The following is a 27,402-nucleotide window of genomic DNA, read 5'->3' on the forward strand; positions in this document are numbered from 1 at the left end:
TCCCGTTTCGGTATTGACTAATTCCAGGGCTTGAGTTTTGTCCTGAAGAACGATGTCATGGATTCCATCCTGACCTCCAGCCTTTTTATTCTCCAAGCAACTGTTTTTGTGATGCTAATGCTACAAATCATGGTTCTGGTAAAGGTATTAGTGAACGAACGACCGAGCGCTATCTGGCTCGGATAAGTGATCTGTTAATAAAAAGAGATCAAGTATTCAATTCGACTGCCGCGGTCTTTATAACCATCTGTTTTCTAAAGCTCGAAGTGAACTGGGCTGCGATGGGTGGCAGATAAAATAGGAATTTTGGGTTTCAACAGACCCGGAAATGCATTCCGGACCTCCCCCACCCAGTGTTCTGGGTGTTCCAGGGGGAGGCTTCGTGCCAGGCGTAGAAAAACCCGCAGTGGAGGTCTTCTCGAGGAGACCACCTCAGCTGACTCCTGTTGTTGCGAGGAACCGGCCGGCTCCCTCGGGACGTCTGACCCTTTCGCTCCGTCTCCGAGGTCGAATCCCGGCGCCGTGCTTGAACAAGTCCGGTTGCTTCCGAACGCAAATTGACCGGTAAAGCGCGAGCTTCCGTTTCATCACCGACTCGATTCATCAGCGTAGTGCTTGCATTTCTACTGACGCTGCAGAGCCGGCCGACCCGTCCGGTTCACACGCCGTCTTATATTGACCGAGGAGAAAGACTTTGATATACTGGAACTCCCTCCCATTTGGCAGAGGCTAACTCTGAAGTTTGCTAGAAAAACCCTGGACTTTACGGCGGAGAATCAGGGTCTCCGACCTGGAAGTGCTGACTGTCCTGCCAGCCACTTCGAATCTGCTCGTAAACTACCCGCGGAAACACGTTTGACGTACGATCGAGAATATGGACACGGCTCTTACTGTGATAATATAGAGCTCATAAAATGGCCCCGGGATGATGTGCCCCCACAGCATTTCCCACAAGTCTCGTTCCTTCCCCTCTTCTCGGCGGCAACCTAAAGGTTCTTATTTATGATCCTGCAGAGCTCAGCCGTGCTTTGGTTCGGTTTCAGAGCCGAAAGGCTTCCTTTTCCTCCGCAACTCCGAGGCGGCATTCAAGGTGGATGGTTTTCGGTGAGGAGCTAATCTCAAGTCGTCTCGGGATCTGTTCATTCGACACGTGGACACGCGGCGACCAACACGACATGTATGATGCTGCTGCTGCGCGTAAGACAGAAGCGACAATACACCACACACGGATGATCACCGCTTTCAGACGTAACACTTCTAGGAACAATCCAGCTTGAATTTGGTGCTCACATAGGCATTTGGGGGCCGCGGTAGGGACCGGTGTGACGCAAGAGTCACATGCTGCTTGGCGGGAATCATTTCTTGGACTATCAGGCGGGTTGAAGCTCGTTCATTTCCCTCAGCACTGCTTCGTTATGTGAAGAACCATCGGTTCACGCTGTACGAATTTAAAGCACCCATTCCTTGGTCTGTAACACATGTCAAACTCAAGGCCTACTTTCACCTGATTGGTCCAAAAATGATTCATGCAGCGCAAATAATGTGAACGTCTTTGTACGTCTAACCATGTAGGCAGCATGCAGTGACAGGCAGAACAGTGAAATGCTCTTCAACTAGATCACGTGTCAAACTCAAGGCCCGCGGGCCAAATGTGGCCCGGGAGAACGTTTTAAAAGGTCTGATTGCCTTCAAATATGCAATGCATTGACCATAAACTACATTTCCCACAATTCATGTCGATCACGTTCCCCCGCAAAGTGACGGCGTCCCGCCTTTAGATCGCAGTGCATCCACATCCATGCCATTTTCAACAAGTGGAATTGAGAAAGACAAATTTCAGGAAGAGAAAAGCTGGTGTAGATGGAAGGCTTTTTCAAGCAAGATGGGAATGGATATGTAACATTCTGGATTTGAAGGAGTTATTTCACATCAAGGAGTAGTTACATTTATTTGACATTACATCGAGTTACATCGATAATGTTATCGTCAGGACTTTAAAAGTCCCTGCGTCAGAGAAGGAGCTAAAATGGCTTCTAGAAACCGAGGTTGGTGGTTCCTAGTTCCTGTGCTGTTCCAATGGCTCTCGTACCAAAGACGCTAATATGTCAAAAGTGCAACATCTTCCTTTACCAGGAGAAGCCGAGCTGTCAGCAATGGCATCCATCTTAAAAACATTTAATCCCAAATGTCAATCGCTTTTTGATTTTGGCCTTAACTGACTGCTTGTGAGAGCGGGATGCAAAGATGTGGCTTCTGAGTCGAGGGAAAAAAGAAAGACAACGGCTCCCTTTGAGAGACTGGCCGGCTCGGGATACCTGGCATATTTGACAGGGTGTCGCTGTGTGTTCAACAGACACTTGTGTGCACACAGGGCGAGCAGGACACGGCGGCGGCGGCGGCGAGCTGACACGTCATCAGCTGTTGGCCACAGTGGTTGGAACGCTTATTCCCAAAGGTCAAATACAAAGAAAAACTTTAGACCTGAACCCACTATATCCACAAAATGAATGAAATGAATGAATGAAAGTGCAGGACAGTAAAACTAGAACATTTTGAAATCGTATATATATGTATACATGTTAGTATGTGTGTATATGTATGTATCATGTGTGGGTATGTGTGTATACAGTATAGCCTTGTTTTTCGCGGGGGTTACGTTCCAAAAAGAACCCGTGATAGGTAAAATCCGTGAAGTAGAAACCTTTATTTTTTTACAATTATTATACAATTAAATACTCTAGTATACATTGCTGCTGTCGTCCTTATGTTTTTTTCGTCCTTCTTTATGGAACGAACGGAAGATTAATCAACTCCGCAATGCCGACCTACAGCCGCATAGCTTTTACCTTCCCTTATCATGTCCAGAAGTTGAACTTTATCTGCGAGGCCCTGCAAGGTGCTTTTGTCGCTCCAGAGCGTTTTGTCAACATTATGGCTTTTAGAGAAACTCGAAATTGCAAGAGAATTTGCACGAACGTAATATAAATTTGACAAGCTGTTTTACGTACGTGTACATATCAAACTGCAACGTTATCGACGCACAGGTAGAGAAGAAGCGGAGTGACTTTTTAGCCAATCAGAATGCAGAACACAACGCACGGTGCAAATCCGTGAAGTAGCGAAACCGTGAAAAGTAAACCGCGTTATAGCGAGGGATCACTGTACATGTTACTTTGTACCATAATTTCCGGACTATTAAACGCACCTGATTATAAGCCGCACCAGCTAAAAATAACTAAATAGATGTATGTGTAGATATATAGGCCGCACTTGTCTATATTTATCATTTTTTACTGTTATTTTTTTATAATAGTTTTTTTTGTGACATATAACTGTTACGCAGCTGTGAAATTAATTTCCCCTATGGGGATCGATAAAGTTCATTTTATCGTATGACGCAGGTGTTCATGTTGTAACACGAGATATTTACATAGAAACTTTTTTTTTTCTTTTTTACTTTGAATGAAATAAATAGCGGTAAATCCACAAATAAGTACTGGAAATACTTTTTTCTGAACTGTGCCTGTAACATGGCTGAAGAAAAAGATTAATAATAAAAAGTACAAGGAAAAGTCCATCAATTTTTTTTTTTCTAATTTTTCCTACTCCAGCCGATCGCTATCGCTACCATTAAAGAATTTCAAGAATTAGATATTTTTCAGAATTTCATGGTAATTTCATCGGTCCGATGCAACGAGGCTACATGAAGCTCGATTTGGGAAAGTTCCGACATGTTGCTATGACGGAGTGTAGCACAGATACATCAGAAACACGATCCAGATCAAAATATATAGGTATTTTTACGAATATCGATTACAGGTAAAAGAGCTGAATTGAAAAAAAAATATTGAAGTAAAAGTACCAAAACATTTTAGACAAATTGTACTTTGAATAATCAAAGTACTCATTATGATGGTTCCAATGCAATACCATGGAAAGTATTACTGTCTCATATTAGTCAAAGGTGTGAGAATTTTTTAACATTTTAAATGATAAAAAATAAATATACTCTTTCCACATTGCATGGCATTTATTGTAAGAATTGGAAAAAAAAAATGAATCATATAATTTTATGTCTTATTCTGGAAAACAAATGGGGCTTTGGAATCTGTGTAATGGAAAAGAAATGATCACATTTTACTCAGAAAATCATCAAAAGAGCATTTTTAGAAGTGTCTCAAAGGTCTAGCTTTGAATAGAAAATAGTTCAAGGTAGACGCCGAGCGTGGACATCTGTTTTTCGGCAGTCACGAGGTACAGTATGTGCTGCTGCTGTTTTAATGACAAACAAGCCTCGAAAACAAGTGTTAATAATAATAATAATAATGATGATAATAATATCGAATGTTGCAACTGCAGCAAGTGGTGTAAACTGAAGCTTCTTTATGGAGTCACAACAAACACGTTGGGCTTGCTGGGGTGCAGGAGGATTCACTTGTTTGAGTCCATATTACTGTGATCATCAGCACATTAGCATGTAATCTATTGGTATCGGTAAGTCTAGTTATTTTTTGGACTTCATATCGCTCTCCTCTCATGCACACTAAGACGTGAAACAATTTTCTGTGTCTTCGTTTATCGTGTCGTACTCCTGGATGGTGCCCCCTTTTGCCCTCCTGGAGCTTTGAGTTTAGTTGAGTATCACAAATAGTTTAATAGTTTCTTCCGGCTTACTCTTACTTCTTCTCGACCCAAAGGGTCTAAGATGTTGGACAAGCATTTCTGAGAGATTTTTCTTGTTTTTCCTTCGAGCTGCTCCCCTTTGGGGGCCTCTGAAGTCATCTGCCTCTATCTAACTTCCTGTCCGCTCTCCCAGCAGCCATAAATCTCCTCTCTGGTCTTCCTTTGGCCTCCTGTCTGGCAGTTCCAACCTCAGCATCCTCCCACCCAGATCTTCACCATCGCTCGTCTGTCCATGTCCAAACCATCTCCGTGTGACTTTATCTCCAGAACATACCATGTGCCGTCCGTCTGATGGACTCCTTCCGTCCTCCTCAATCCCAAAGAGAACCCCTACATTATCATGTCTGCAGCCTCCAGTGTTTTCCTCCGTGTCTCCAAAGCAGATCTTCTCCACCTGTCCTTTCATTCTAGCTAGTACTCTTTTATCCCCCAGAAACTTTTTTGCCACCTATTCCAACCTGCTGTCACTCGTCATCTTTCTCAACTAAAAATCCTCCATCTTCTTCACCTCCGCTCCTTGTAGCCTCCTTGTTCCACTTAGATCCCTCTCTCTCAAACTTAGTATTCTGTTATCCTGCAGCTAACTTTCATCCCCGCCCTGGACAAGGTCATTGCACCACTTCTCTAGATGTTCCTCCTCCTGCTCCCTGCTTTCACTACAGATCACAATGTCATCTGCAAACATCACGGTCCATGTTGATTCCTGTCCAACCTCATCTGTCAACCTGTCCGTCACCACCGCAAACAAGAAGGAGGGTCAAACCTCCTCCTTGAACTCCTTCGTCACACCCAGAGCACACCTCGCTGTCTTACCATACATACCAGACACTGGTCATACATGTCCTGCACCACTCTGACATATGTCTCAGCTTTTTTCCAAGGAGGTAACATTTTTTTTTTTTTTTTTTTTACTCAATTGCACTATGAAATGTATGGGATCGCGTCTCAAAGAAAGAACAAGGTAGACTTCGTTTGACATTTAAACCTGATACTGAGTGAACGTTTTTAAGAAATGCCCTTATCTTTAAGGCCCCACTGGCATAAACTCAAATACCTCAACTGCTCAATCAAGGAACATGAAAAGCCCTCTTTAAAACCTAAAGCGGCTGAGCAGAAACATCAACATCTCTTGTAAAGTAGCACCGCCGCATAACCGATGTAGCCTAATGGGGTGAGCGCGCTTGTTTAAAAACTTTACCGCTTTGGGAGACTTTGCAAGTTTCTTTGAAGTTTTCAGATCGACGTTTGTGTGTATGCAGTGAGCGGGGTTAGCTATACAGTCGTGGATTCAGCCACTTCATCTGGTTCATCTTTAGCGACCGACGAGCCACATCTGCGCCCAATCACGTTTGATGACCCGCATGGAAACACTTCCAATGGCCTCGGGTCAGAGAACGTACGGCCCAATGAGAATGAACATGTTTATACTGTTATACTGACTCTTGATTCTTCTTGATGCTCTATTTATTGGGGCTCTATTATGTTTAACAATTCCAATATTTATATGTCCAATGCTTTCAGCCAATTTATGGTTTAATTATGATGATTTATGTCTGTGCTTTTGCCTCCAGTGAGGAACCATACCTGAGAAAGAGAACATGAATTAATATATTTCATTGTGACTGTGACTGGGAGGAGGAAGGGAACTGATACCTGCTTCACGCCTTTCATTTGCTTCCTAATGAACTCTATGAAAACAGGCAGTCTGAAAAATTTACCTGAGAATCAACCGTCAGAGGAACCCGCGATCAGTGCCCTTCGCGGAGGAGAGGTGAAAAGATGAATCCGTCCTACTTGTGGCTTGAAGGTTGAGGTGTGGATTGTAAAACGCTGGTGTGAAATTCCAGCATCACCACAGATACTAAGAGAGGGCAGGTTTACAGTGTGCGTGAGTGCGTATCTGCAGGATTGTAAGCGCCAGATTACGGTGAAGGGAACCGGTCCTTTCCTATCTCCTGGGATTTTGTTTTTCGGCAGGGGTCTAAAAACATCATTATTTCTGAAAAAATAAAAAAAAATAAATGAATCTACGACCAAATGCTGGAGTACCGCCTCAGATTGTAATAGGCCAGCCGCCCTCTCTGGAGAGCTTATTTTCCATGTACTGGCCTCTAACAATCCAGTTTAAGTATGGAGTTCAGACCACAGACTACAAGTATGTCCCAGACCTTCCTGCTTTTCTGCATCTTGCAATTCTTATGAACTAACCCTGTGTTTTTCACTTTTTCCTCTGTTGAAAATGTGCGTATAAACGTATACATGTTAATATGTGTGTATATGTATGTATTATGTTTGGGTATGTGTGTATACAGTACATGTATGTTTGTACTGTAATTTCCGGACTATTGAGCGCACCTGAATATAAAACGCACCGGCTAAAAATAACTACCGTAATTTCCGGACGATAAGCCGCGACTTTTTTCACGTAAACAACGATGCGGCTAATATATGGACTTTTTTGGGTGGGGGACGCTAACGAGCTTCACGCCGCTAAAACGTTTATCCTCGTCACATCGGACCGATGAAGTGACCGGGAAATTCTGAGTCCATTTAACTCCGACATCAAGAGGTCGACTTTGATGGTTTTAGTGCGCAGGAGGAAGCCCGAGATGGCGATCGGCTAGCCGGTGCGGCTTATATTTAGGTGCGCTCAATAGTCCGGAAATTACGGTACATAAATATATGTGTACACATAAAGTATGTCTATAAGACACAGGTGTCTACTTTGTTAAATACATTCAGGTAACACCCACAAATTCGTACTGGAAATGCTTTTTTCTGAACAAATAACACAAGGAAAAGTCCATCCATCCATCCATTTTCTATCCCCGCTTTGTCCTCCTCCTGCGCGCTAAAACCATTTAAAGTCGTCTTCTTCTGTGTCGGACTTGAACGGCCTCAGAATTGCACGCCAATTTCAATGGTCCGATGTGACCAGGCTAAATAAAGTAAAGTTGGAAAAGTTATTCTTCTTCTTATTCTTATTCTTATTCTTAAATGTTTTTCGGTGGCAAAAAAATCCATAAATTAGCCGCATCGTTGTTAAATCTGCAGTGTTCAAAGTCTGGAAATTACGATATGTTAGTTGCGGCTCAGGGTATGTATTCTCTATCAATAAATGTTAAATATATGTGGCTGCAGATGGTTGGAGGCTAATTGTTTATTCAACTGCACTGTTGTAAGGCGCAGCTTCCAATGCGTCAAGCTGGACGTGTGAAATAATCTTAATAATGACGGTTTCCTAATTCTTCATTTAGCATCAATGATAAAATGGAAATATTTGAACCCTGAAGTTATATTAATGAAAAAATGATTATATTACAACTTGATAATGGAAAAAAAATTGTGCCGTTCATCCTTTTCACACCATGAAGTACAACATTTTCATGGAAATTCATCCTCTAGACATTTTAGCAGAATTATTTTCTCGCCTCTGTAAATACGGGTATGGCAGCAACCCACTGAGCTTTATTCTAAAATTGCGCAGAGGCACTCAGAGCCTTTTGGGACCAGCGGAGTCAAATCATTTCAATATGATTAAACCAATCTGCGCTGAAAAAAAAACATTATTTTCATATAACGATAGCGAGGACACTTCACCTGTACGCTGCATTATCACCCTCCGATGTTCATGTTGAGAGCGAAGGCAATTACCTGCGTTATTACTCAATGAATTATTTAATTTAGCATCATCGGGAACCTTGGCATTCAGTGAGGCCTGACCAGGAGCGGAAATCCCATTTTTAACTCACCAAGCATAGACTGTTTTATTATCATTATTATTATTATGATATCATTGAACGACTTATTTACTTGTTGAACTTGTCGAGCTGTCCTTGTCTGGTGAAAATATGTGATCGCCTTTCGATCACACATCTGTTGTTAAAAAACTGAATATTGTATTTTGTCCACGCCTTCGGATAGAGTTGGCAAAGTACGGCCTGCGGGCCACATCTGGCTCGTTGGTCCTCTTAATCCGGCCTGTTAAAGATTGGTGCAGAATTCATACTTGATGTGATTGGATTCATGAATGTTGGAGCTCAAACAGGAGATTATTTCATTTTTGGAGCTACTTGAGAATTTTCCCGAGCTGAATGACACAGATTAGCTTCGTGATTTAGCCTTTTCTGTGGACATACTGACACACGTGGCGATACAAGGGAAAATGCAGTTTGTGCATGAAATGCAAGCAAACGACAGTGCCTTCAAAACCAAGCTGGTTTTATTTTCAAAGCAAATGTCCGATATGCACTGTTAACAAATGTGTTTTTTTTTTTTTTATTATTTTATTTTATTTTTTTAATATGTATCTTGTCTTGTGCTGAGCCGGCCCGACTGTCAAATTTCAAAAATCAATGCGGCCGCTGAGCCAAAAAGTTTGGCCACCCCTGGGAAAGAGGCTGTAAAGGCGGTCCAGTATTTATTAGTGAAACGCTTGTTGGTAGAAATCCATACTAGATATTAGGGTGATAAATGAAAGCAAAATAATAGTAATGCTTCTCCCGATCAATCTTTGTGATGGTGAACCGCAGAGTGAGCAAGAAAATAGTCCCAGCGAGAAGTCGTGATTCGGAATAGCTTGCGCTTTTCTGCACCGTTTTCAAGGTGGGCCTCCTTTTAACGACCTCATCGAGAGTTTAAACAGACTGTTTATTTTAAATACGGTAGATGTGATGTAGCTCTGTAACTCCTCCTGTTAACATTTCTCACTTTAACAGCTGTGACCAGAAAATTGGTCGGCTGTGTTCGGTGTATCTGACCTTGCGAAGGTGACATTTGCTTTTGCAATCACACGGACAGGCAACACACACTCAAACACACACACCCTCTCAGTAGCCAGGTATAAAACTATATTTCATGATTTATGTGTTAGATATCAGTTCCCCTTTCCCTCTAAACACTCACAAGGATTAAATGGAAAACTGCATGTTTAAAGTCCTCACAAATATCCAGGTCAGTGGAAGATAAAGTTTTTCATTCCCCAATCATAAGTCACAAAACCAGAAGTGAACAAATAAACTTGGGGTGAGCAGGGTGTTATTTTTTATTTTTTTTTCCCCCTGCTGACGCGCCACATAAAGAGTATGTGGTGCCCGAACTACTTAAATTACTGACTTTCATTAGAAAGCAGTTTTCTCTCCATTCGTGGAGCAAATAGCCTTCGTGCCGGCGTTTACGGAAAACAAATCCATCCGTCCCCCCCGCGCCTCGCCAGCGCGTTTCCAAAACCGAAAACATTTCATCTTTTTGTTCTGTTTTGTTTTGCGTCTTAAATTTGAGGAGAAATAATTTGGCACCATCGAAGAACAAATGTGACGAATTGGACGGGATATTAAACATTTTTAGAACGGGGAGTGAAAGTCCTTCGGTTGGACTTTCCTCCGACTTTTTAAAACCTGAAAATCGATGAGGTCTGAGTTATCTGACTCCGGTGTTTGGAATAAAAGCCATAAAATCCAGTTCATGTTAAGGAAACTCAAAACGGCTTTTCAGACGTAATGCACATTAATCGTTTCCCACTTTCACGTTATTTTATTTGCAGCATGTATTTTATTAATTTGTCAGATTTCCGAGGAGCGGGCATTGATTTTTCAATAAACCCTTGAAAATGGTCTCTGGGGCTCAAATACAAAAGCATTGAGGGAATGATAACACATTTATTATCGTAATTTCTAACATGGATTGATCAATTCGGTCTTTAGCGCACTCTTTTTCTATATTTTTACATGGCTTTTTTCATTTTGCAAGAAGTACGTCTATTTGTTTGCATGCTTATACCATCCTGGGAAATGCAAAACAAGCAATCCATTGTTAAAATAGTCCTCTGCGCGGTGAGCATCCATCTTGATGATGAATAGCTAAAGTGCCACCGCTGAACAAGTCTTACCATCAATCAAAAGCACAAGTCATCACCCGAATGTTTGTTCTTATTTTCGGACTTCACTTATGCATTAATTTTAGAAACAGTTGCATAGTTCATTCATAGATTATCTATATCGTGTAGCCTGTGGCGGGGGGGGGGGGGCGCTGTCCTCACTGTGATTGGCCGAGTCGATCACAAACATTCACACGACCGTCTTAAAAATGGAGAATTATCCTTATTTATTCTGCTGACGTGGAACCGAAACGGTCCCTGATTGTTTTCCAAAGGTGCAAACTTCCACACAGATACTTCCGATGACCGATACGCCCTTATTGACGTTTTATCGGCAGCAATGAGGGTGAATTATTCAGTAAATAACAACAACTTTGCCGATCTCTTCTATGCATCGTTGCTTTGGCGTGACACAAAATCATTAAATAGACATTGGTATATCCTTTTTCATTTAATTCCTTTCCTCCCATACATATGTGGGTAATATAAAATAAATGTAATATGTCATTAAAGGTGCACATAATGTATAACATTACTGTAAATCCTTCTGTACAGCACAATAAGATACTCTCGGTACTTATACAGTAACTAGACAGTGAAAATGGTAAAATGACGTTAGAATATGATGGTAACGATCAAAAATTGAATATTTCTGTAAAAATGCAATAACCGCACTGAAATTTTTAATTTTTATTACTTTACTCCGCTCACAAAGATATGCGTCCAGTGTAAAACAAGTCTCACGTGTCCACGGAAAATAAACAACTTTCCCCTTGTGAATTTCAATACATTTCCCCCAAGAGATGTTTTATGGTACATTCTGCCGGTTGTCTTTTTCATTTTCTGCTAAAGGACAAAGCAATGTGTCATGACAGTAAAAAATATGTCTCGAGTCTAAAGGCAATTAAAAACCCACTGGGTCTCTTTTGTCTTTCTTTCAATCTGTCACACATTTTTCTTCCTGCCTGCTTTGCCGTAATAGTATCCCAAGGTGCAACCAGCACTACCAGTCAGTGGAATCACATTAGGTTTGACACTGTGAGCCCTTTTGCTCCCGGGAGAACGCCTCCAAATAAGAACCACCGAGGTTTTTCCAGACCTATAGTTCCACGATAACAACTTGCTAGGCTCAGACTGTATTTTACCTTCAGCCTCAGGCCAGTTCCCTACCGCTTCTCGGTGTACATATAAATATACATATTTTTTGTCCGCGTTTGTCCTTTCTCGTATAATATTCCAGAAGCTGTGATCCTTAAAAGTCCCCAAGCCACATGGCAATGTACCGTAATTTCCGGACTATTGCGGGCACCTCAATATAAGCGGCACCGGCTAGCCGATCGCTGTCTCGGGCTTCCTCCCGCGCACTAAAACCGTCAAAGTCGTCTTCTTCGGTGTCGGAGTTGAACAGTCTCCCGGTCGTTTCATCGGTCCGATGTGACGAGGATAAACATTTTAGCGGCGTGGAGCTCGTTAGCGTCCCCCACCCAAAAAAGTCCATATATTAGCCGCATCGTTGTTTACGTGAAAAAAGTCGCGTCTCGTCGTCCGGAAATTACGGTATGCTACGGATGGAAACGACATTCGTATCCCTCGTGTCCGTGTGCGATCACGTCTCATAGTACATGTACATAAGTCACCCTTAAGTCTCTACCCAGAACGTTCTTGGCCAGGCAGGTATATGTGCCAGAGTCTGAAGCTGTGAGGCTCTGGATGACCAGCGTTCCCGGTGGGTGGAGCAGTTCGCTCCCCGTTCGCCTGCCTTTTTGTGCTGTTGACAGAACAGAACGATCAGGGAGCTCCCAGGTGATTTCTGGCTTAGGGATCCCGACGGCTCCGCAGTTGAGCCGGATGGGGGTCCCCGCCACTGCGCTCAGACTCGGTGGCGGTCCCGTTGTAATCCGTGGCGTGTAGGCCATAATGACCACCGGGACACTTAGCGCCGCCTCCCCGGCATCGCTTTGAGCTCTGCAGATGTAGTTCCCCCGGTCGTGCAGGGTGGTGTCACGGACAACCAGAGTACCGTTCTCCAGCAGCTGGTATCGGCCCAGGGTTTGAGGCCGAGCGAGGGTTTGGCCTCCAGGCGTGGTCCAGTAGATCCTGGGTTTTGGATTGCCCTCAGATAAACAGTGGAGAGAGAGAGGCTCCCCAAACGCACCACGTATGATGCCCCTCGGTCTTGTCAAGATGTAAGGCTTCTGCCCGACATCTAGAACGATTAGCTTTTGTATGTAGCCCAGGATATTCCTGGCGCCACATCGATACTTTCCGGCATCTTCCATACGAGGGCTGTATATAATCAAAGTCCCTTCCCTGCCAAAGTGATACTGAGAGTTATCATACTCACCACTCAATCGTGTTCCATTCGGCAAGGTCCATGAAATTTCAGGCTCCGGATGCCCGTTGGCAGAGCAATTCAAAACAGTGGTTTTCCCAATTTGAGCCACAATCCGCTCATTGAAGGGGCTCTTAAAAATTGGCCTTCGAAGCAAACTGGTCACCTTCAGCTGGACCACCATTACCGCCTCTCCCCCGTCATTCCTCGCCATGCAAATGAACTCTGCGGTATCAGTAGGACGCACATTTTTTATTTCTAATGTCCCGTTATGGTGGACATTAATTCTACTGCCAAAGTAGGGCGCTTTCAGAAAGATGTTATCTGGCATTATCCAAGTAATTGCTGGAGGCGGAGCACCGTCCACTTTACAGTCTATGAACTTCCTCGTGTATTTCGTAGCAAAATCCTGTATCACAGTCCTGTTCCTTTGAAAACCATTTATCACCGGAGGGTTTCCATCTATATCGATCTTGTAGACTCTTCTGTTTTCACCTGCAGGATTGCGAGCGATGCAAACGTACTCCCCGCTATCAAGTGACTTAACATCCCTGATGTCCAAAGAGCCGTTGACATGCATGAGGTAGCGCTCATTGGATGCTGCAATCATGTCATTCGTTGGAAGCATCCACAAGATTTTCGGTTTGGGTTCTCCGTGCGCCTCGCAGTCGAAGCGAATGTTCCCCCCAGGCTTCACTCTAGCATAGGTCTGGCTGGTTGAACGTATCCTGGGGGCGACCGTGACCACGGTGATGTGAAATTGCATCTCGTCTTTTCCCACTTGGTTCTCGGCAATGCACGTGTAGTCCCCTTCCTCTGAAATACCGACCTGAGGGAAAAAGGAAAGACACGGAGCTGAACCACGTCCATACATGGGTCATCGAAGGTGACGGCTGTTCACGTAGCTTACTCGATTAAGGTAAAGCGTTCCGTTATCGAAGAGGGTGTACCGCCGTGTTCGTCCTCCCCCGTTACTGCCATCGGACTGGAGAGCGCTGTTGACGACAGTGCCGTCTGGAAGGCCCCAGGAGATCTCTGGCTTCGGAGCACCAGAGGCTTTGCAGTCCACCTTTAAATCATTACCGTAAGGCACCTGCTTCTTTCCGTAGAGCTTGTGCTCTATCTTGGCCGGCTTCATGGACACCCTGACCTTCATGAGCTGGAGGTCGTCGCCGATGTGGTTTCGTGCGACACAGAGATAGTTGCCGGCGTCTTTATCGATAACGCTGTTGACGATCAGCGTACCGTCATCCAGGACCTGGATTCTGCTGCCCATCCTTAAGAAATAGATGACAGAAAATGATTTGGAGTTTTCACAGAGAGAATGGAGCACTCATCAAATATTGTAGGGGTGTTTTTTTTGGATGTTTGTCATGCTTTCCTGAAATTTTTTGTTGAAATCTTCTCGTCTTGGCAACCGGACTAAACAAGAATTTGCCAAAACAAGAAGATTTCGACGAGAATTCACCAACACCTGGATGACTGAGAACTTCAAATTTGGTCTGTGCAAGTTGCTGCTGGGACACTGTTTTTTCCCCATCTCTTTTTGTAAACTACTACCTTCAGGCAATCCTGCTATACATCCTGCCCACCGCTAATCCTCGAAGCAAAGACAGATCCAGGAGACCACCATGGACATTTGTTAGTCTGGAGAAATACAAATAGTTGTTTAAGTAAGCATTGCCTGTTATATTTTTCCTGATCTTACCTGTGCCACTGGTCCGCCACTGCTTTGGAGGGTAACCTCCACATGATCCTGGGTATGGGGTCTCCTGTAGCTGAACAGTTCAACACCAGCCGGTCGCCGAAGAACAACTCGGTCACTCGCTGGGACATCGCCACGATTACAGGCGCTGATTCTTTTCTTTCGACGGTCAAAGCCACGACTCTTCGCTCGGAGCCAGTAGAACTGGTAGCAAGACATTCAAATGTCCCATTGTAGCTTTCAGCCACATCTCTGATGTGGAGAGTACCATTCGCATAGACTGACATTCCTCTGTCATTAGATCTATCGGAATGAAGCACCGACCCATCATGGAGCACCCAGTGAATGATAGGCTGAGGACTACCTTTGCCTGTACATGGGAGCCATAGGTTTTGGCCAAACACCGCCTTGACCTGCTGCCTTTTCTCCTCCAAGATGGCCGGCGGCGCTGCCACTACATGCAGTCGGACGGTGGCGGTGTCAGCGCCGGCTGGATTGCTCGCAATGCATCTGTAATGTCCTCTGTCAGAAACAGACACCTGTTCTATGACAAGAGTCCCCAGAGTGGTGACTGATACCCTTCTGTTCGTCGAGCTGTACCCCCTGACGTGTGTCCGGTTGGCCAAAATCCAGGATACCATAGGCGTCGGACGACCCTCGGCTTTACAGTTCATCTCCACCGTATTTCCCTCATGAGCCTTAATGTCACGCGCTTTGGGTTCAAGAATGCGTGAAGGGTAGGCCACCACAGACAGTGTGACAAGGAGTTTATCCGTTCCATAATCGTTTTCAGCGAGACAGAGATATTGTCCACGATCCTTAATGTTAGCATTCTGGATTAACAGCGTGCCGTTTCTCAGGACCTGAAACTTGCCCACTCTGCCGTTGATGGCAACAGTAGTTCCTGCTGGTGAGTGAGAAGGGAAAAAAACAAACATCCCTTAAGAGACCCCACAATCGAAAAGCATTCAAATACATTCATTCATGCAAACTCATTCATTTAAGAGTTGTGATTTTTTTTTTTCTCCCCAATTCCAATGAGATGAAGTGCATGTACCTGTAATGGAGGAGAACCTTTTCCATGATATCTTTGGCTCCGGGTTTCCAGTAGCCTCACAAGGCAGGAAAGCGTCCGAGTTGGACAAAACAGTAAAGCTGGCTGCGTTGCCACCGACTATCTTAGGCTTGCTGGTCATGACCCTGGTAGTGGGCTCGAGGCCGGCACTGTTGCCACTGGTAGCTTCAAGGGATGTTCCATGATTATTATCAGAGGATACAGCTTCGCCTAACTCCTTGTCAAAGGGTGCCGGTGAGATGGCGTTCTCTGGCTCCACTGTAAGAATGGTCACCGTATCAAAGGTGAACTCCTTTTCTCCACGACTTTTGCCACGACCGCTCTGTACGGTCGGTCTGATTCTCCTTTCTGTTGTCAACCGTCTGGTGGGACCGTTGTCTCCTTGAGTCGTCGGTCGTACGTTGCTGTGACCTCTGTTCCGAGCCGTCGTGTACCACCCTTTGGAGATGGATGTTGCTGAGGGAATCAAAGGGGTTTTTGTTGTCGTATAAAACCACCTCACGTCTGAGTCCTCATAAGGGTTAAAGTTCTGGTCCAACTTATGGTCATTTGGAATTGATACCGCGGGTCTTTTCACAGTCATCGATGGAGTGGACCTCGGCCTAAAGCCGGAGCCGGTCCGATGCGGTACTGCGGTAGTCGGCGGTTGTGCGGTTGTTAACGCGGTGGAAATCGGGTATAATTTAGTGGTTGTAAGTTTCTCTAAGGGTCTTCTTTCCCTAATTGGCTTTCGTCTCCGCCAGTGATGTCCTCTCGTTCCATCGGGTCTCTTTCGGGTTGCAAACCAATTTTTGGGGTATCCACCTGACCCCGATGAAAACCCTTCCTCCGGCTGTTTAATTGTCTGTGGTCTGGCTGTGGGCGGAGAGGGAAGAGTCTGTATTTTCACTGGTGTCGCAGCTGTGGTGAAAGACCCGGGGTAATATGAGCTCATGGTAGTAAGATCCTTAACACTTGGCCTTTGTGTTATTATCGCAAAATCTCCAGATGAAAACTCTCCGTCGTCTTCATCTAGCGAGCTCTCTTTATCCGCTGTCGGTCTGGGTTTGTAGGAAATCTTAGATTCAGTAAATGTCTTGGCAGCAGTGGTAGCAAAGGGTGTAGTTGAAGTCATCGCCGTAGTCTGAGCAGTTGTTGAGGCTTTGGGTGTGATAAATGGCTTCCTATGCGTGCCTGCTATATTTTCAACTTGTCTCCCTCCAAATATCCTATTCCACGGGATTTTCCCCTTAATAACATTGGAGGCAGCTGTAGTTGCGGTTACGGTAGAGGTGAACAGTTCTTTATTTGTGCTAAAGAGTGTGTCGTCTGTTGGATCAACCTCAGGGGCATCGGCAGAGGTCATGTAGCCATTGGCTCCTTCCTGCTTGGACTCTGCAGATACGAAAGAGGAAATGGCAGCAAGTCGTCTGCAATATGAGCTGCATGAAGAACTGGAGGGAACAGTTGAGTGTCAATGCTAACTGTTTTTGTTAAGATCATGGTCATCTTTTACACATCTAAATAAATATATGAATGGAGCATCAAAATACCTTTGATGAAAAAGATATACATATATAAAGACATTGTGAAAATAGATACGGTTACATGTTCAAGTGAAGTTAAACAAGGCATTTGTTTTGTTTGATTTTGCACCAAGCTTTCGCTTGAATTCGCATTAATTTCTCTTAGAAAGCGGCACGAAAGGCGAGATGAAATCTTTTTTGGATTCGATCCGTCCACTGCTAGTTATGTTTTTCATTGGTCGTGTTCTCAGACGGCGGTTTTCGAAACAGTACCGTCTTGTCTTGTCTTGTCAGATATAATGCATGCCGATAAATGAAACATAGCATAACACAAGCTAAGACGCTTACCTGTAGACGGGTCCACTCTATAGGGCACTGTGGTACTCTCTTCCTTTTTCACAGATGGTTGTTTATTTTTATTGATAAAGGACTGTATGTCAGTGATCCTGCCGGGCTTAATGATCCTTCTGCGGCCTTGGAAGGTCCTTCTGCGAGCCCCTCCTCTGCCTCTCTTGTGTGGGATGATATGGATGCGCTGCCTGGAGATAATGGTTGATCCAGGATGCAGGCGAGGGGATTTGATTGTTTGGGTCGTGCGGAAGGTAATTTGATCTTGCTGCCTCTCCGTGGTGGTGACGGCTGTGAACGTAGTCTTGCTTTTCGGATCTGTGCGGACGAACAGCTCCACCGGGTCTGGCGCGTCCTTCATGGGGGTAACATTCGGGTCCGTGGTAAATGAGAAGGCCGCCCCGGTCGACGTCTCTGGTTCCGGAGGACGTTCTCCCGAAACCTGGAGCTGAGTTTCGTGTAAAGAATCCGTAACTGTGTGTTTAAAATTGGCCGGGAGCCTCGTGGAGGACTCTCGGGTCGTTCTCTCCCGGGTAAAAGGCTCTGTAGTCTCATCAAAACATGAAATACATGTTTCGTGTGAGAGTCGATGGTGCTGTGTTCTGTCATTATTATCGATCGCAGCCCTTTTTGTCGCATTGTACGTCAATATCGACTTATTTGCATCTGTCGTTTTCCTATCCGTTTCTTTTCTTACCGCACTTAAATCAATGCGGTTGCCGTCTCTGGTTTCCACGTCATATATGCGGTATGTCTCTGCTGTCACTAAAGCGCCTCCCCGAGCGTTTGTCGTTGCCGCCGTAACTCGAGATTGTCTGTTTTCTTGTCCTAATTTACGAGCTGGCTGTGAGTGATCCGCGGTCGCCTTAACCGTCGGAGGCAAAGCGTTACGATGTTCACTATGACTCTCACCAGAGCCATTTTCGCCGTCACCTGAAAATACATCAGGCGACTCTAAATACTTGACCTTCTCTCCTTCTGTCTGACTTTTCAGTCTCGCGCCATTTTGAGCCTTCTTCATAAATTCCGCAAATTTGTCCGGGTCCACTTTCCTTTGTGTTTTCTCAAACACTCTGGTGCTCCAAAAGCGTCTGCTGCTGACGGGGCGCCTCCTTCTCCATTTCCGACCACCCTCAGCGCCTCCTTTACCCTCTGATCTCAGTCTGGGGTAAGGAGGATCCAAGGTGATGATCCTTGATTCTTCTTCGGTTCTTTCAGAGGAGCTGTGAAAAGGGATCTCGGTGACGCTAACTTTGTCGTCAGTCAAAGAGGGCTCAACTTCGACCTCCAGGTTCATCCCAGATCCCTCGCTTTCAAAGCCTTTCCCCGTCTCGGACCTTTCCCCCGTTAGCGTCACTTGAGAAACCAGCAGGTCGACCCCCAGGTGGTTAGCCACCAAGCATCTGAAGAATCCTCGGTCCCGCTCGGTGGAACCCCGAATCTCCAACGTTCCGTTCTGGTAAACCATCTTGTTTCCGGCGGAAGCGTCCAGTACGGAGTGGTCGGGAAGGATCCAATGCACCGTGGCCTCGGGACTTCCAGAGCTGGCGCAGTCAAAAAGCAGATTTTCCCCCGGTTTCATTGAGACCTGAACACCGTTGACACTGGTTTCTTCCACGTCAGGCGACAGGACTGTCACCCGAAAAACAAGAACGTCGGCGTCAAGGTAGTTGGTGGCAATGCAGATGTAAAGGCCGGTGTCAGAGGCGTCCGCGCCCCGAACGGTGAGCTTCCCTTCAGCCGTGATTATCATCCTCCTGTCCTCGCTGCTGTACGGGGCTCGCACTTTACTCCCATCGGGTAAAATCCACTCCAACAAAGGCTTTGGCTCACCCTGGACGTGACAAGTTAGCTCTGCCACGCCACCTGTGTTGAAACAAAATAGGATGTTCAATAAGCGAAGGCGTGACTGTCTGTTGAGCCGCGTTTTGGAATAACAGGTAATAAACGTCCAAAATGTGATAACTTTTTCATTTCATTTTGTAATAAACTGCCACATTTTGTAATAAACTGCCCCAACGCATTTTCAAATAAATTTTGCCACATTATGTAATAAGTTATGACATTTTGAGAAGATGATTACAAAATGCAATTGCAACTTTTTTATTCTCTAGGAAATGTAATAACATGGAATTTATAGAATATTATCTGTTAATGCAACCTTTGAATAGTGTACTGATAGTAATTGCTAAGTACTGCTAGTAGGCTAATACAGTGATACTAATAATAGGCCTAGCTTTTACAAATATTTTAAAGTAAAATAAAATACAATTAAAAAACAAATAAACTATGCTTTAGAATTGTTATTACATAATAATAACATGGAATTAATAGAATATTATCTGTTAATGCAACCTTTGAATAGCGTACTGATAGTAATTGCCAAGTACTGCTACTGGGCTAATACAGTGATACTAATAATAGGCCTAGCTTTTACAAATACTTTAGAGTAAAATACAATACAATTAACAAAAAATAAACAATGCTTTAGAATTGTTATTACAAAATGCACCATGCTATTACATTTCCTAGAGAATAAAAAAGTTGCAAGTGCATTTTGTAATCATCTTCTTAAAAATGTCATAACTTATTACATAATGCGGCAACATTTATTACAAAATGTGTTGGGGCAGTTTATTACAAAATGCGGCTTTATTACAAAACGAAATGAAAAAGGGATTACATTTTGGACGTTTATTGCAAAATGCGGCTCAACGCTTGTCGTATCTAAACGTACAAGGCATGCTTAGGGCACTGAAAAATCATAGCGTCGTCAGCTGTTTAAATGTTCATCCACGGGCAGATGAAGCTTGAGATGCAGGTATGCAGGTAACTCTCACCTGTTAGCACTGTGTGCGCCGTCTTGGTTTGGTTGTCCTGTTTTATCATGGTCCAGGAGTAGCGATCCTTCTTCGGGGATGTGTTTTCTATCCGTAGGCTGACCGGAGACTGGTACTTAACGTGCAGGGTAGAAAAGGTGGTGGTGGTACGATCCAGCTGAAACACAATCTCATCTTGCATCAACCACGCGGGCGCGGCTTTCATTTCAGCCACGATGTTCGTATAAATCCCTTCCTCTCCTTCTTCTGGGATCATCTGACTATACCTGAACACCATCTCCGGGTTCCTGGTCAGCATGAAGCCTCTCTTCAGTTTCAAGGGGGCGTCGCTGTAGGAGGCCAGGATTTGCCACAACTGCTGCATGTGTTCGTACTCAACGTTACAGACCAGATACGTGGTGACGCTGGACGTCAGGAGAGTGATGTTGTCACCTTCCTCCTGCTCCTCCAGGCTGACGGTGAGGTTCTCGAACTTAGACGGTCTCTGGACGGTGCAGGATAAACCCACATCTTTGTGAAACCGGTCCGTCAGATTCATTTTCATGGAGCCTAACGGCGCGATAAAGTCCCTGCTGGAAACCGGGGTGAAATCCCCTTCGTCCAAAGTGATGTTCTTCTGCTTTAGCTGGGGTTGGATCCAGGGTTTGGCACAAGTGAAGGCGTCGCCGGGAAGAAGGGTAAGAGGTCTGTTGTGGTTCCGGGAGGGTTTGTCACAGACGGGACACAGCGGGCCTCTCTGATATCCCTTATCTCGTTTGCATTTCAGGACACCTGAAAATCAAGCGGTGGACTTTTGAAACATAAAATCACACAGATCATCATCAATGTACACGATTCCCCTCCCTTCTGTTTTCTGTAACATTTAGAAACATCCATCCATCTTTTGACGCTTATCCTGCACTCGGGATTGCAGGGGACGCTGGATCCTGACAGATAACCGCTCACTCACTCATTCGGGGACATTTTTCCCATTTTTTTTTCCAATTAACAAGCTGCATTTTTTTGGATTGTGTGAGGAAAACCCATGAAGTGACGGGGTAAAACACGCAAACTCCGAACAGAAAGGAATCGAATGTTGGTGCTGTGAAGCCGGAGCACTAACCACAACGCCACCCGGTTTAGAAACAGCATATATATATATATATATATATATATATACACTGCTCAAAAAAATAAAGGGAACACTTGAACAACACAATGTAACTCCAAGTCAATCACACTTGTGTGAAATCATAGTGTCCACTCAGGAAGCAACACAGATTCATTTTGACTTGTTTTAAGGACATTACATCAAAGTTGGATCAGCCTGGAGTTTGTTTTTACACTTTAATTTTGAGTGTGATTCCTAATCCAGACCTCCATGGGTTGATACAATTGATTTCCATTGATCATTTTTGTGTGATTTTGTTGTCAGCACATTCAACTGTGTAAAGAGCAAAGTATTTCATAAGAATATTTCATTCATTTAGATCTAGGATGTGTTTTTTAAGTGTTCCCTTTATTTTTTTGAGCAGTATATATATATATATATGTATATATATCTCCACACAGGTGGTCCTCGCTTTACGACGTGCTCGGTTAACACCGACTCGGAGCTACGACGCGCTTTGCGATAATATTAAAAAACACGCTGAATGCGCTGGCAGCGGAGTTGTGAGTGATTATATATTGTTGACGCTTACTTGCCCTTACAGGACTGTCTCAAGAAATTAGAATTATTTACACATTGCGGTGGTATCAAAGCTTTCAGGGAATGTTTATCACCGCTGTGGGAAACAACGTGCAGAACACATTGAAATTAGAAGTTCTTTATCTTCTGTAATGCAATTACAAAAACAAACTTTTTCATGACATTCTGATATTTTGAGATTGGATTTCCGAGTTTTCTTAAGATGTAAGCCACGATCAGCAATATTAAAATAATAAAAGGCTTGCAATATTTCAGTCGATTTGTAATGAATCCAGAATGTATGACATTTTTGTTTTTGTAATTGAATTACAGAAGATAAAGAACTGGAGACAGTCCTGTATAACTGGCCTATATTCATGCAAAACATAAACGTTAAAGGGGAAAAAAATAGCAAATGGCCGATATGTATGCAAATACCGTACGGTACAAACAGTGTTTCGCTTAAGCTCAGGTCTTTTCCTCACCCGGGTTCCTCTGCACCCACTTTGGGATCCAGTTCATGCGACAGTCACACATCCATCGGTTGCCGTGGAGGGAGAGGTTCTCCAGTTGGCTACATCCTGAGAAAATGTCCGCGGGTAGGCCGGTGAGGAGGTTGTCGGATAGATGGATGGTTCTGAGCGAGGACACCTTGAACACCTGGCTGTGTCTCCGCGTGATGAATGTGTCTGGGTGGAGCTGCTGGAGGTGGTTACCCTCCAGATTGACCAGCTGCAGATTGGTCAGGCCGTAGAAAGCCTCGGGGTGGATGAAGCGAATCTGGTTGTGGTCCATGTGGAGTCTGAGCAGACCGTCCAAGCCTTTGAACGTCCCTTTGTTGATTTCCTTTACTTTATTGTATGACATCTTCAGGATCTGCCAGAGCAGAACATAAACTTTAAATGACTTTCAAGACGTTATTCTTGGCGGTAAACAGTAAAGTTCATCGACCACAACCACGTGGGATTGTCGAGAGCAGTGTTTCCCAATCATTGTGTCGAGGCACATTAGTGCGCCGTGGAAAAATGCCTACTTTGGTCCAAAAATGATTTATTCAATGCGAATAATGTGTCTGTACGTCCATCTTTGTGGGCAGCATGCAGCGACAAGCAGAACAATGAAATTCTCTTCCACTAGATCACCAGTGTGAAACTCAAGGCCCGCGGGCCAAATTTGGACCGAGAGAACGTCTTAAAAGGTCCAATTGTCCTAAAATGGATATAATGAGACAAACAAAAGACACCCGAAAAGCTAAGACGTGAAAATATGACGGCGCTTACGCAGTGCTTGGCGTCTCCGTGACTACGGATGCAGATGATGAAATAAGGTTGTGTTTACTGTGAGCTGAGTTGCAGTATAACGCTTCAAATGCGCTCATTGTAGCCATTAATCCTAACTTACTCATTTTGATTAAAAACAAAAAAAATCGGCACAAATTGTTTTATTTGGTTTTGTTTTTTAGGTTAAAGTGTTTTATATATTGTGCTCCTTAGTTAATATTGCTGAATCAATGTCAATTTCTGATTACTATTTATTGATTTTATTGGTTTATTTTTCAGTATCAAATGGCTCAGTCGGTCAAAAATATAGTTTACATAAGGATTTAGTTTTTTTTACATTACAGGCCAATTGATGCACTTTAAATTTCTCCTGTCACAGATTAAAAAACAATGATGATAGTGTTATTTTTTGTTGTAATTTAATCTATTCTTTTCTCACGGATACAATGTTATGCAGATTTTATAGACAAATGATACTATTTATAGTTGCGTGAAATGTTTTCTTTTTCCTGGGGGGGCGAAACAGAAACTAACTGAGAAGCAAAACATCAGAGGGGACATTTCAGAAGCACATTGTTCTTCTTCATCAGAGTCAGAGATTATAAGTTAGTTAGTTAGTTAGTCCTCTTGCAGGAAATGCGTAGAGCCAACCGTGGCTACCAGGTTTCTCCATTGGGGTCTGTCGTTGGCAAGTTGCCGTGCCTGTGCCAGGCTCACACCGCAGGCCCTGAGGTCTTGGGCCACAACATCAAGCCAGCGGGTGCGGGGGGCACCTCTGGGTCTTCTCCATCCGGCTAGCTGGGGATTAAAGGCCAAGATGGAGCTTGTGGGGTGTTCGGCAGGCAAGCGGATGATGTGGCCATACCAACGAACTCGCCGCATTGCTGCGAGGCGAGATGCTGGGGGCTGCTGGGTTCGATCCCTTAGGGTCTTGTTTGTGACATGCTGGGTCCAGCTGATGCCTTCTAATGTCCTCAGGGCCCTGGAGTCAAATCCATCAAGCCTGGCTGCCAGCGTGTTGTTCAGCGGCCAGGTTTCGGAGCCATAGAGGAGGACAGAGATGACTGAGGCATTGTAGACCCGGAGCCCTCCGTGAGCTGCCACCTTACCGTGGTGGAGGGTTTGCGTGCCCCAGTGATCCTGGGAGCTATGTTGTCGGGGGCTTCATGCCCCTGGAAGGGTCACCCAAGGCAAACAGGTCCCAGGTGAGGGACCAGACAAAGTGTGGCTCAGTCCCACTGCCTTGTGGGTTAGTCTGGGAAGACAAAAGGCTAGGGGAGCAGACCCTGAGAGAAAAGCACGTGTTGGGGGCACACGCAGGCGGGTCACAACAAACCGTGAACCCGCCAGCCTCCAGCAGCATGTCAGTGTGCTGTGAGGTGGCAGCCCCACCAGCTGAATAGCCATCGCAGGGCCAACTACCCGGCATGGTGAAATAAACCAGTTACGAAACCAGAGATTATAAACGTCAAGTAAATACGTTTTTCCAACACTGTGGCCTTTCCATAAAACTGAAAAAACGCACTTTACCTGCAGCGACTTTAGGTCCTGGAACGCTCCGTCTTCAATGTTGTGGATTGAGTTGCTATGCAGCATCAATAGCTCCAAATGCTGGAGTCCCGACAGGTCCGTTTCTCTTAACACAGTCATGCTGTTGTATCTACAAACAAAACACGGAAGAATTGAAATTCAGCACCGATCGGTTCACTTTTGAGCGTGAGCACGTGCTCGCGCTCGGGACATTGTTTCTACAGGCGGCCGTATCAAAGCTTTCAGGGAATGTTTATCACCGCTGTGGGAAACAACGTGCGGAATCGCAGGCCGCAAACGGCTCCTATCTGAATTCATTAAAACTGTTTTCTCTTCACCTACTCGGGACTCGGCGAGCCGAAAGAGGAGGCTTATTATACGTTGCATATATCTTGAAATTATTGAGGACAATCCTGATACCGGTCTTAATGAATTCAATTCAAACTTAAACGATTATGCTGCATTAATGAAGCCGACAGTGGAAAATGGATTTTGGAGAATAATTTAATGCCGGGTACATCTTACCGCAATGTGTAAATGATTCCCCTTTGCATGAACTGCACCTTGGGAAGAAAAAAATCCCACCTCTAATGTAAGTTAAATTAAAAGCTTAAAAGCTGGTTGTGCAGCAGAACTCCAAGAGAGTCCTGATAAGTACAAAATTGAGCGTAGATTATCACACTTGGTGCCGTAGCACATTATCTTCTTGCTTTCCAAGTAAATTGTTATAGCCTCGGCCCTGCAGACGGAAATATTCGGCTGAAAAACTGGTTTTAAGAGACTAACACTCATCGTATGGGCACATATTTTACTCCACTTTTAATTCAGTTTATTTTATTTGTCTAGCTGGTGATAAACAGTTGTGGCAAGGGGTGGACTGGGTTGGATATGTTATGTTTTATTATATCATATTCTGCACGTCACCAAACTGGACTGGTTTCCTGTCGGAGGCGGATTTTGAAGGATTCTGCTTTGAAAGAAAATGCATGGTTTCATTGAGACAATCAGCAGAATTAGATCCATGCCGATATATCGGACTGATAGACGTCTGTGGAGGTTCTCGGTCATCCGGGTCGCGGCGAATTCTTACCGAAATCTTCAGTTCTTCGACAAGAATTCGACCAATCGTGGCACCTGTGTTTATTTAAAGCAGGTGTGCCTGTTTTTTTAAGTGCATTACAGAAGATAAAGAACTTCATCACGATATTCTAATTTTCTGAGACAGTCCTGTATCATTTATTTTACATTTCAAAAGGGTTGCGAGGCTCCCGGTGTTTTGTGTCCCGTGGGGAAACACATCCAAACGGCTGTTTGAGTGGAAAAAGTTGCCGACTTCTGCTCTCAGATCAGAAGTCAAATCAGTCGTGACGATCCACGCGGGATTCACGCAGCGGCGCTCACCCGAGATTCAGGCTCTCCGCAGCCGTCTGGATGCCGTCGGGCACCGCGGTCAGGTACCGGAAGGTGCAGTGCACCTCGCCGGGGACGTTGCAGACGCAAGATGCGGGGCAGCGTGCGGTGGCGGGCGGCGGGAGCAGAAGCGGGAGCGGAAGCAGGAGCAGAAACAGCGCCCTCCCGCCACGCCGGGCGCCGCCGGCGGAGACGCTCATTGCGCGCAGGGACGCCTCTTCAGATCCGCGGCCAGCTAAACTTCCACTTCCCCCATGAATGAAACTCACCTACGGAGAAAAATCTTTTGCATGACTGTTTTTTAAAAATAAACATTTTTTTATTATTATTTTTTTTAATCAAACCAAGAAAATAGCTGGTGCGCTGCCGATCAGGGCTGCGCGTAAAACGTGACGCAGGGAAAGTTGATCGCGGTATTTTTTTTTTGCGCAAACACACACAACAATGCAACGTGAGATAAAAATGCGCAGCTTTGAATGTTAACCCAGAGATGTTCAGCGTACCTGGAAAGTCCTTCCACTTTTTCTTGCAACTGTGCAGGAGTGCAGAATCTAGAGAGGCAGAGGGAGATCTGCGGATCAGGTTTAATTCCTCAGTTGAGCCCAACGTGTCTGGAGCGCAGAGGGACGGGACTCATGTCTGTGGGAGAGCCTGGAGTTCGGGAACTCAAAGTGGTCTCCTCCGCCCCTCCGGCCCCCTCTCCAACCCCTGTAACCTGCTGCAAGGCAAGCGAGCTCACTCTGGCGGCGAAATACTCCACGGAAACTGTCGTCTGGAAAGAACACGCATCTGTTGGACTTTCAAAACGCTGCCAAAAAAGCAGTCTTGAGTGGAAATGTATCCCGCCGCCAAGGTATTTTTAGAGGAAAAGCCTGTGGGAGATGAGCCAGAGCCTTGTAAACAAAGGGGACGAGACCCACATGCCGAAACCGCCGATATCGTGTTTTATTTTGGCGTCTCTTCTTGTTAATCATCCGTGGAGCAACATTACATGCGGACGTTACAGGACGAGTGGTCCCAACGTGGCCTCGGTACAAATGACACGGCGGCTCTTTGGGTCGGATGAAAGTGGCCTCCGGTCTTGACGCTCGAAGACGAATGCGTCGTAGATCATCTCCCTCGACGTCTTATGTGCTCAGCTTCCAGAGAA

At 44.8% G+C, this 27,402-nt stretch overlaps 1 protein-coding gene across 1 annotated transcript; it reads right to left on the reverse strand.

Annotated features, from left to right (window-relative positions):
• Window positions 1–11,233: 11,233 nt before the first annotated feature.
• On the reverse strand, window positions 11,234–26,832 carry igsf10 (immunoglobulin superfamily, member 10). Its single transcript, XM_086164278.1, has 12 exons — window positions 26,756–26,832; window positions 26,244–26,521; window positions 24,843–24,972; window positions 22,518–22,908; window positions 20,364–21,134; window positions 18,424–19,389; window positions 17,524–18,246; window positions 15,653–16,525; window positions 14,599–15,499; window positions 13,801–14,167; window positions 12,899–13,719; window positions 11,234–12,868 (listed from the first exon to the last, which is right to left on the reverse strand). The coding sequence occupies exons 2-12, from the start codon at window positions 26,450–26,452 to the stop codon at window positions 12,172–12,174; spliced, it is 6,849 nt and encodes a 2,282-aa protein (XP_086020404.1). The 5' UTR covers window positions 26,453–26,521; window positions 26,756–26,832; the 3' UTR covers window positions 11,234–12,171.
• Between the last annotated feature and the right edge of the window lie 570 nt (window positions 26,833–27,402).

Source organism: Fistularia commersonii, chromosome 18 (assembly GCF_037954325.1).
Source record: "Fistularia commersonii isolate RoL2024-O1a breed Wild chromosome 18, RoL_Fcom_v1.0, whole genome shotgun sequence".
NCBI classification, from domain to species: Eukaryota; Metazoa; Chordata; class Actinopteri; order Syngnathiformes; family Fistulariidae; genus Fistularia; species Fistularia commersonii.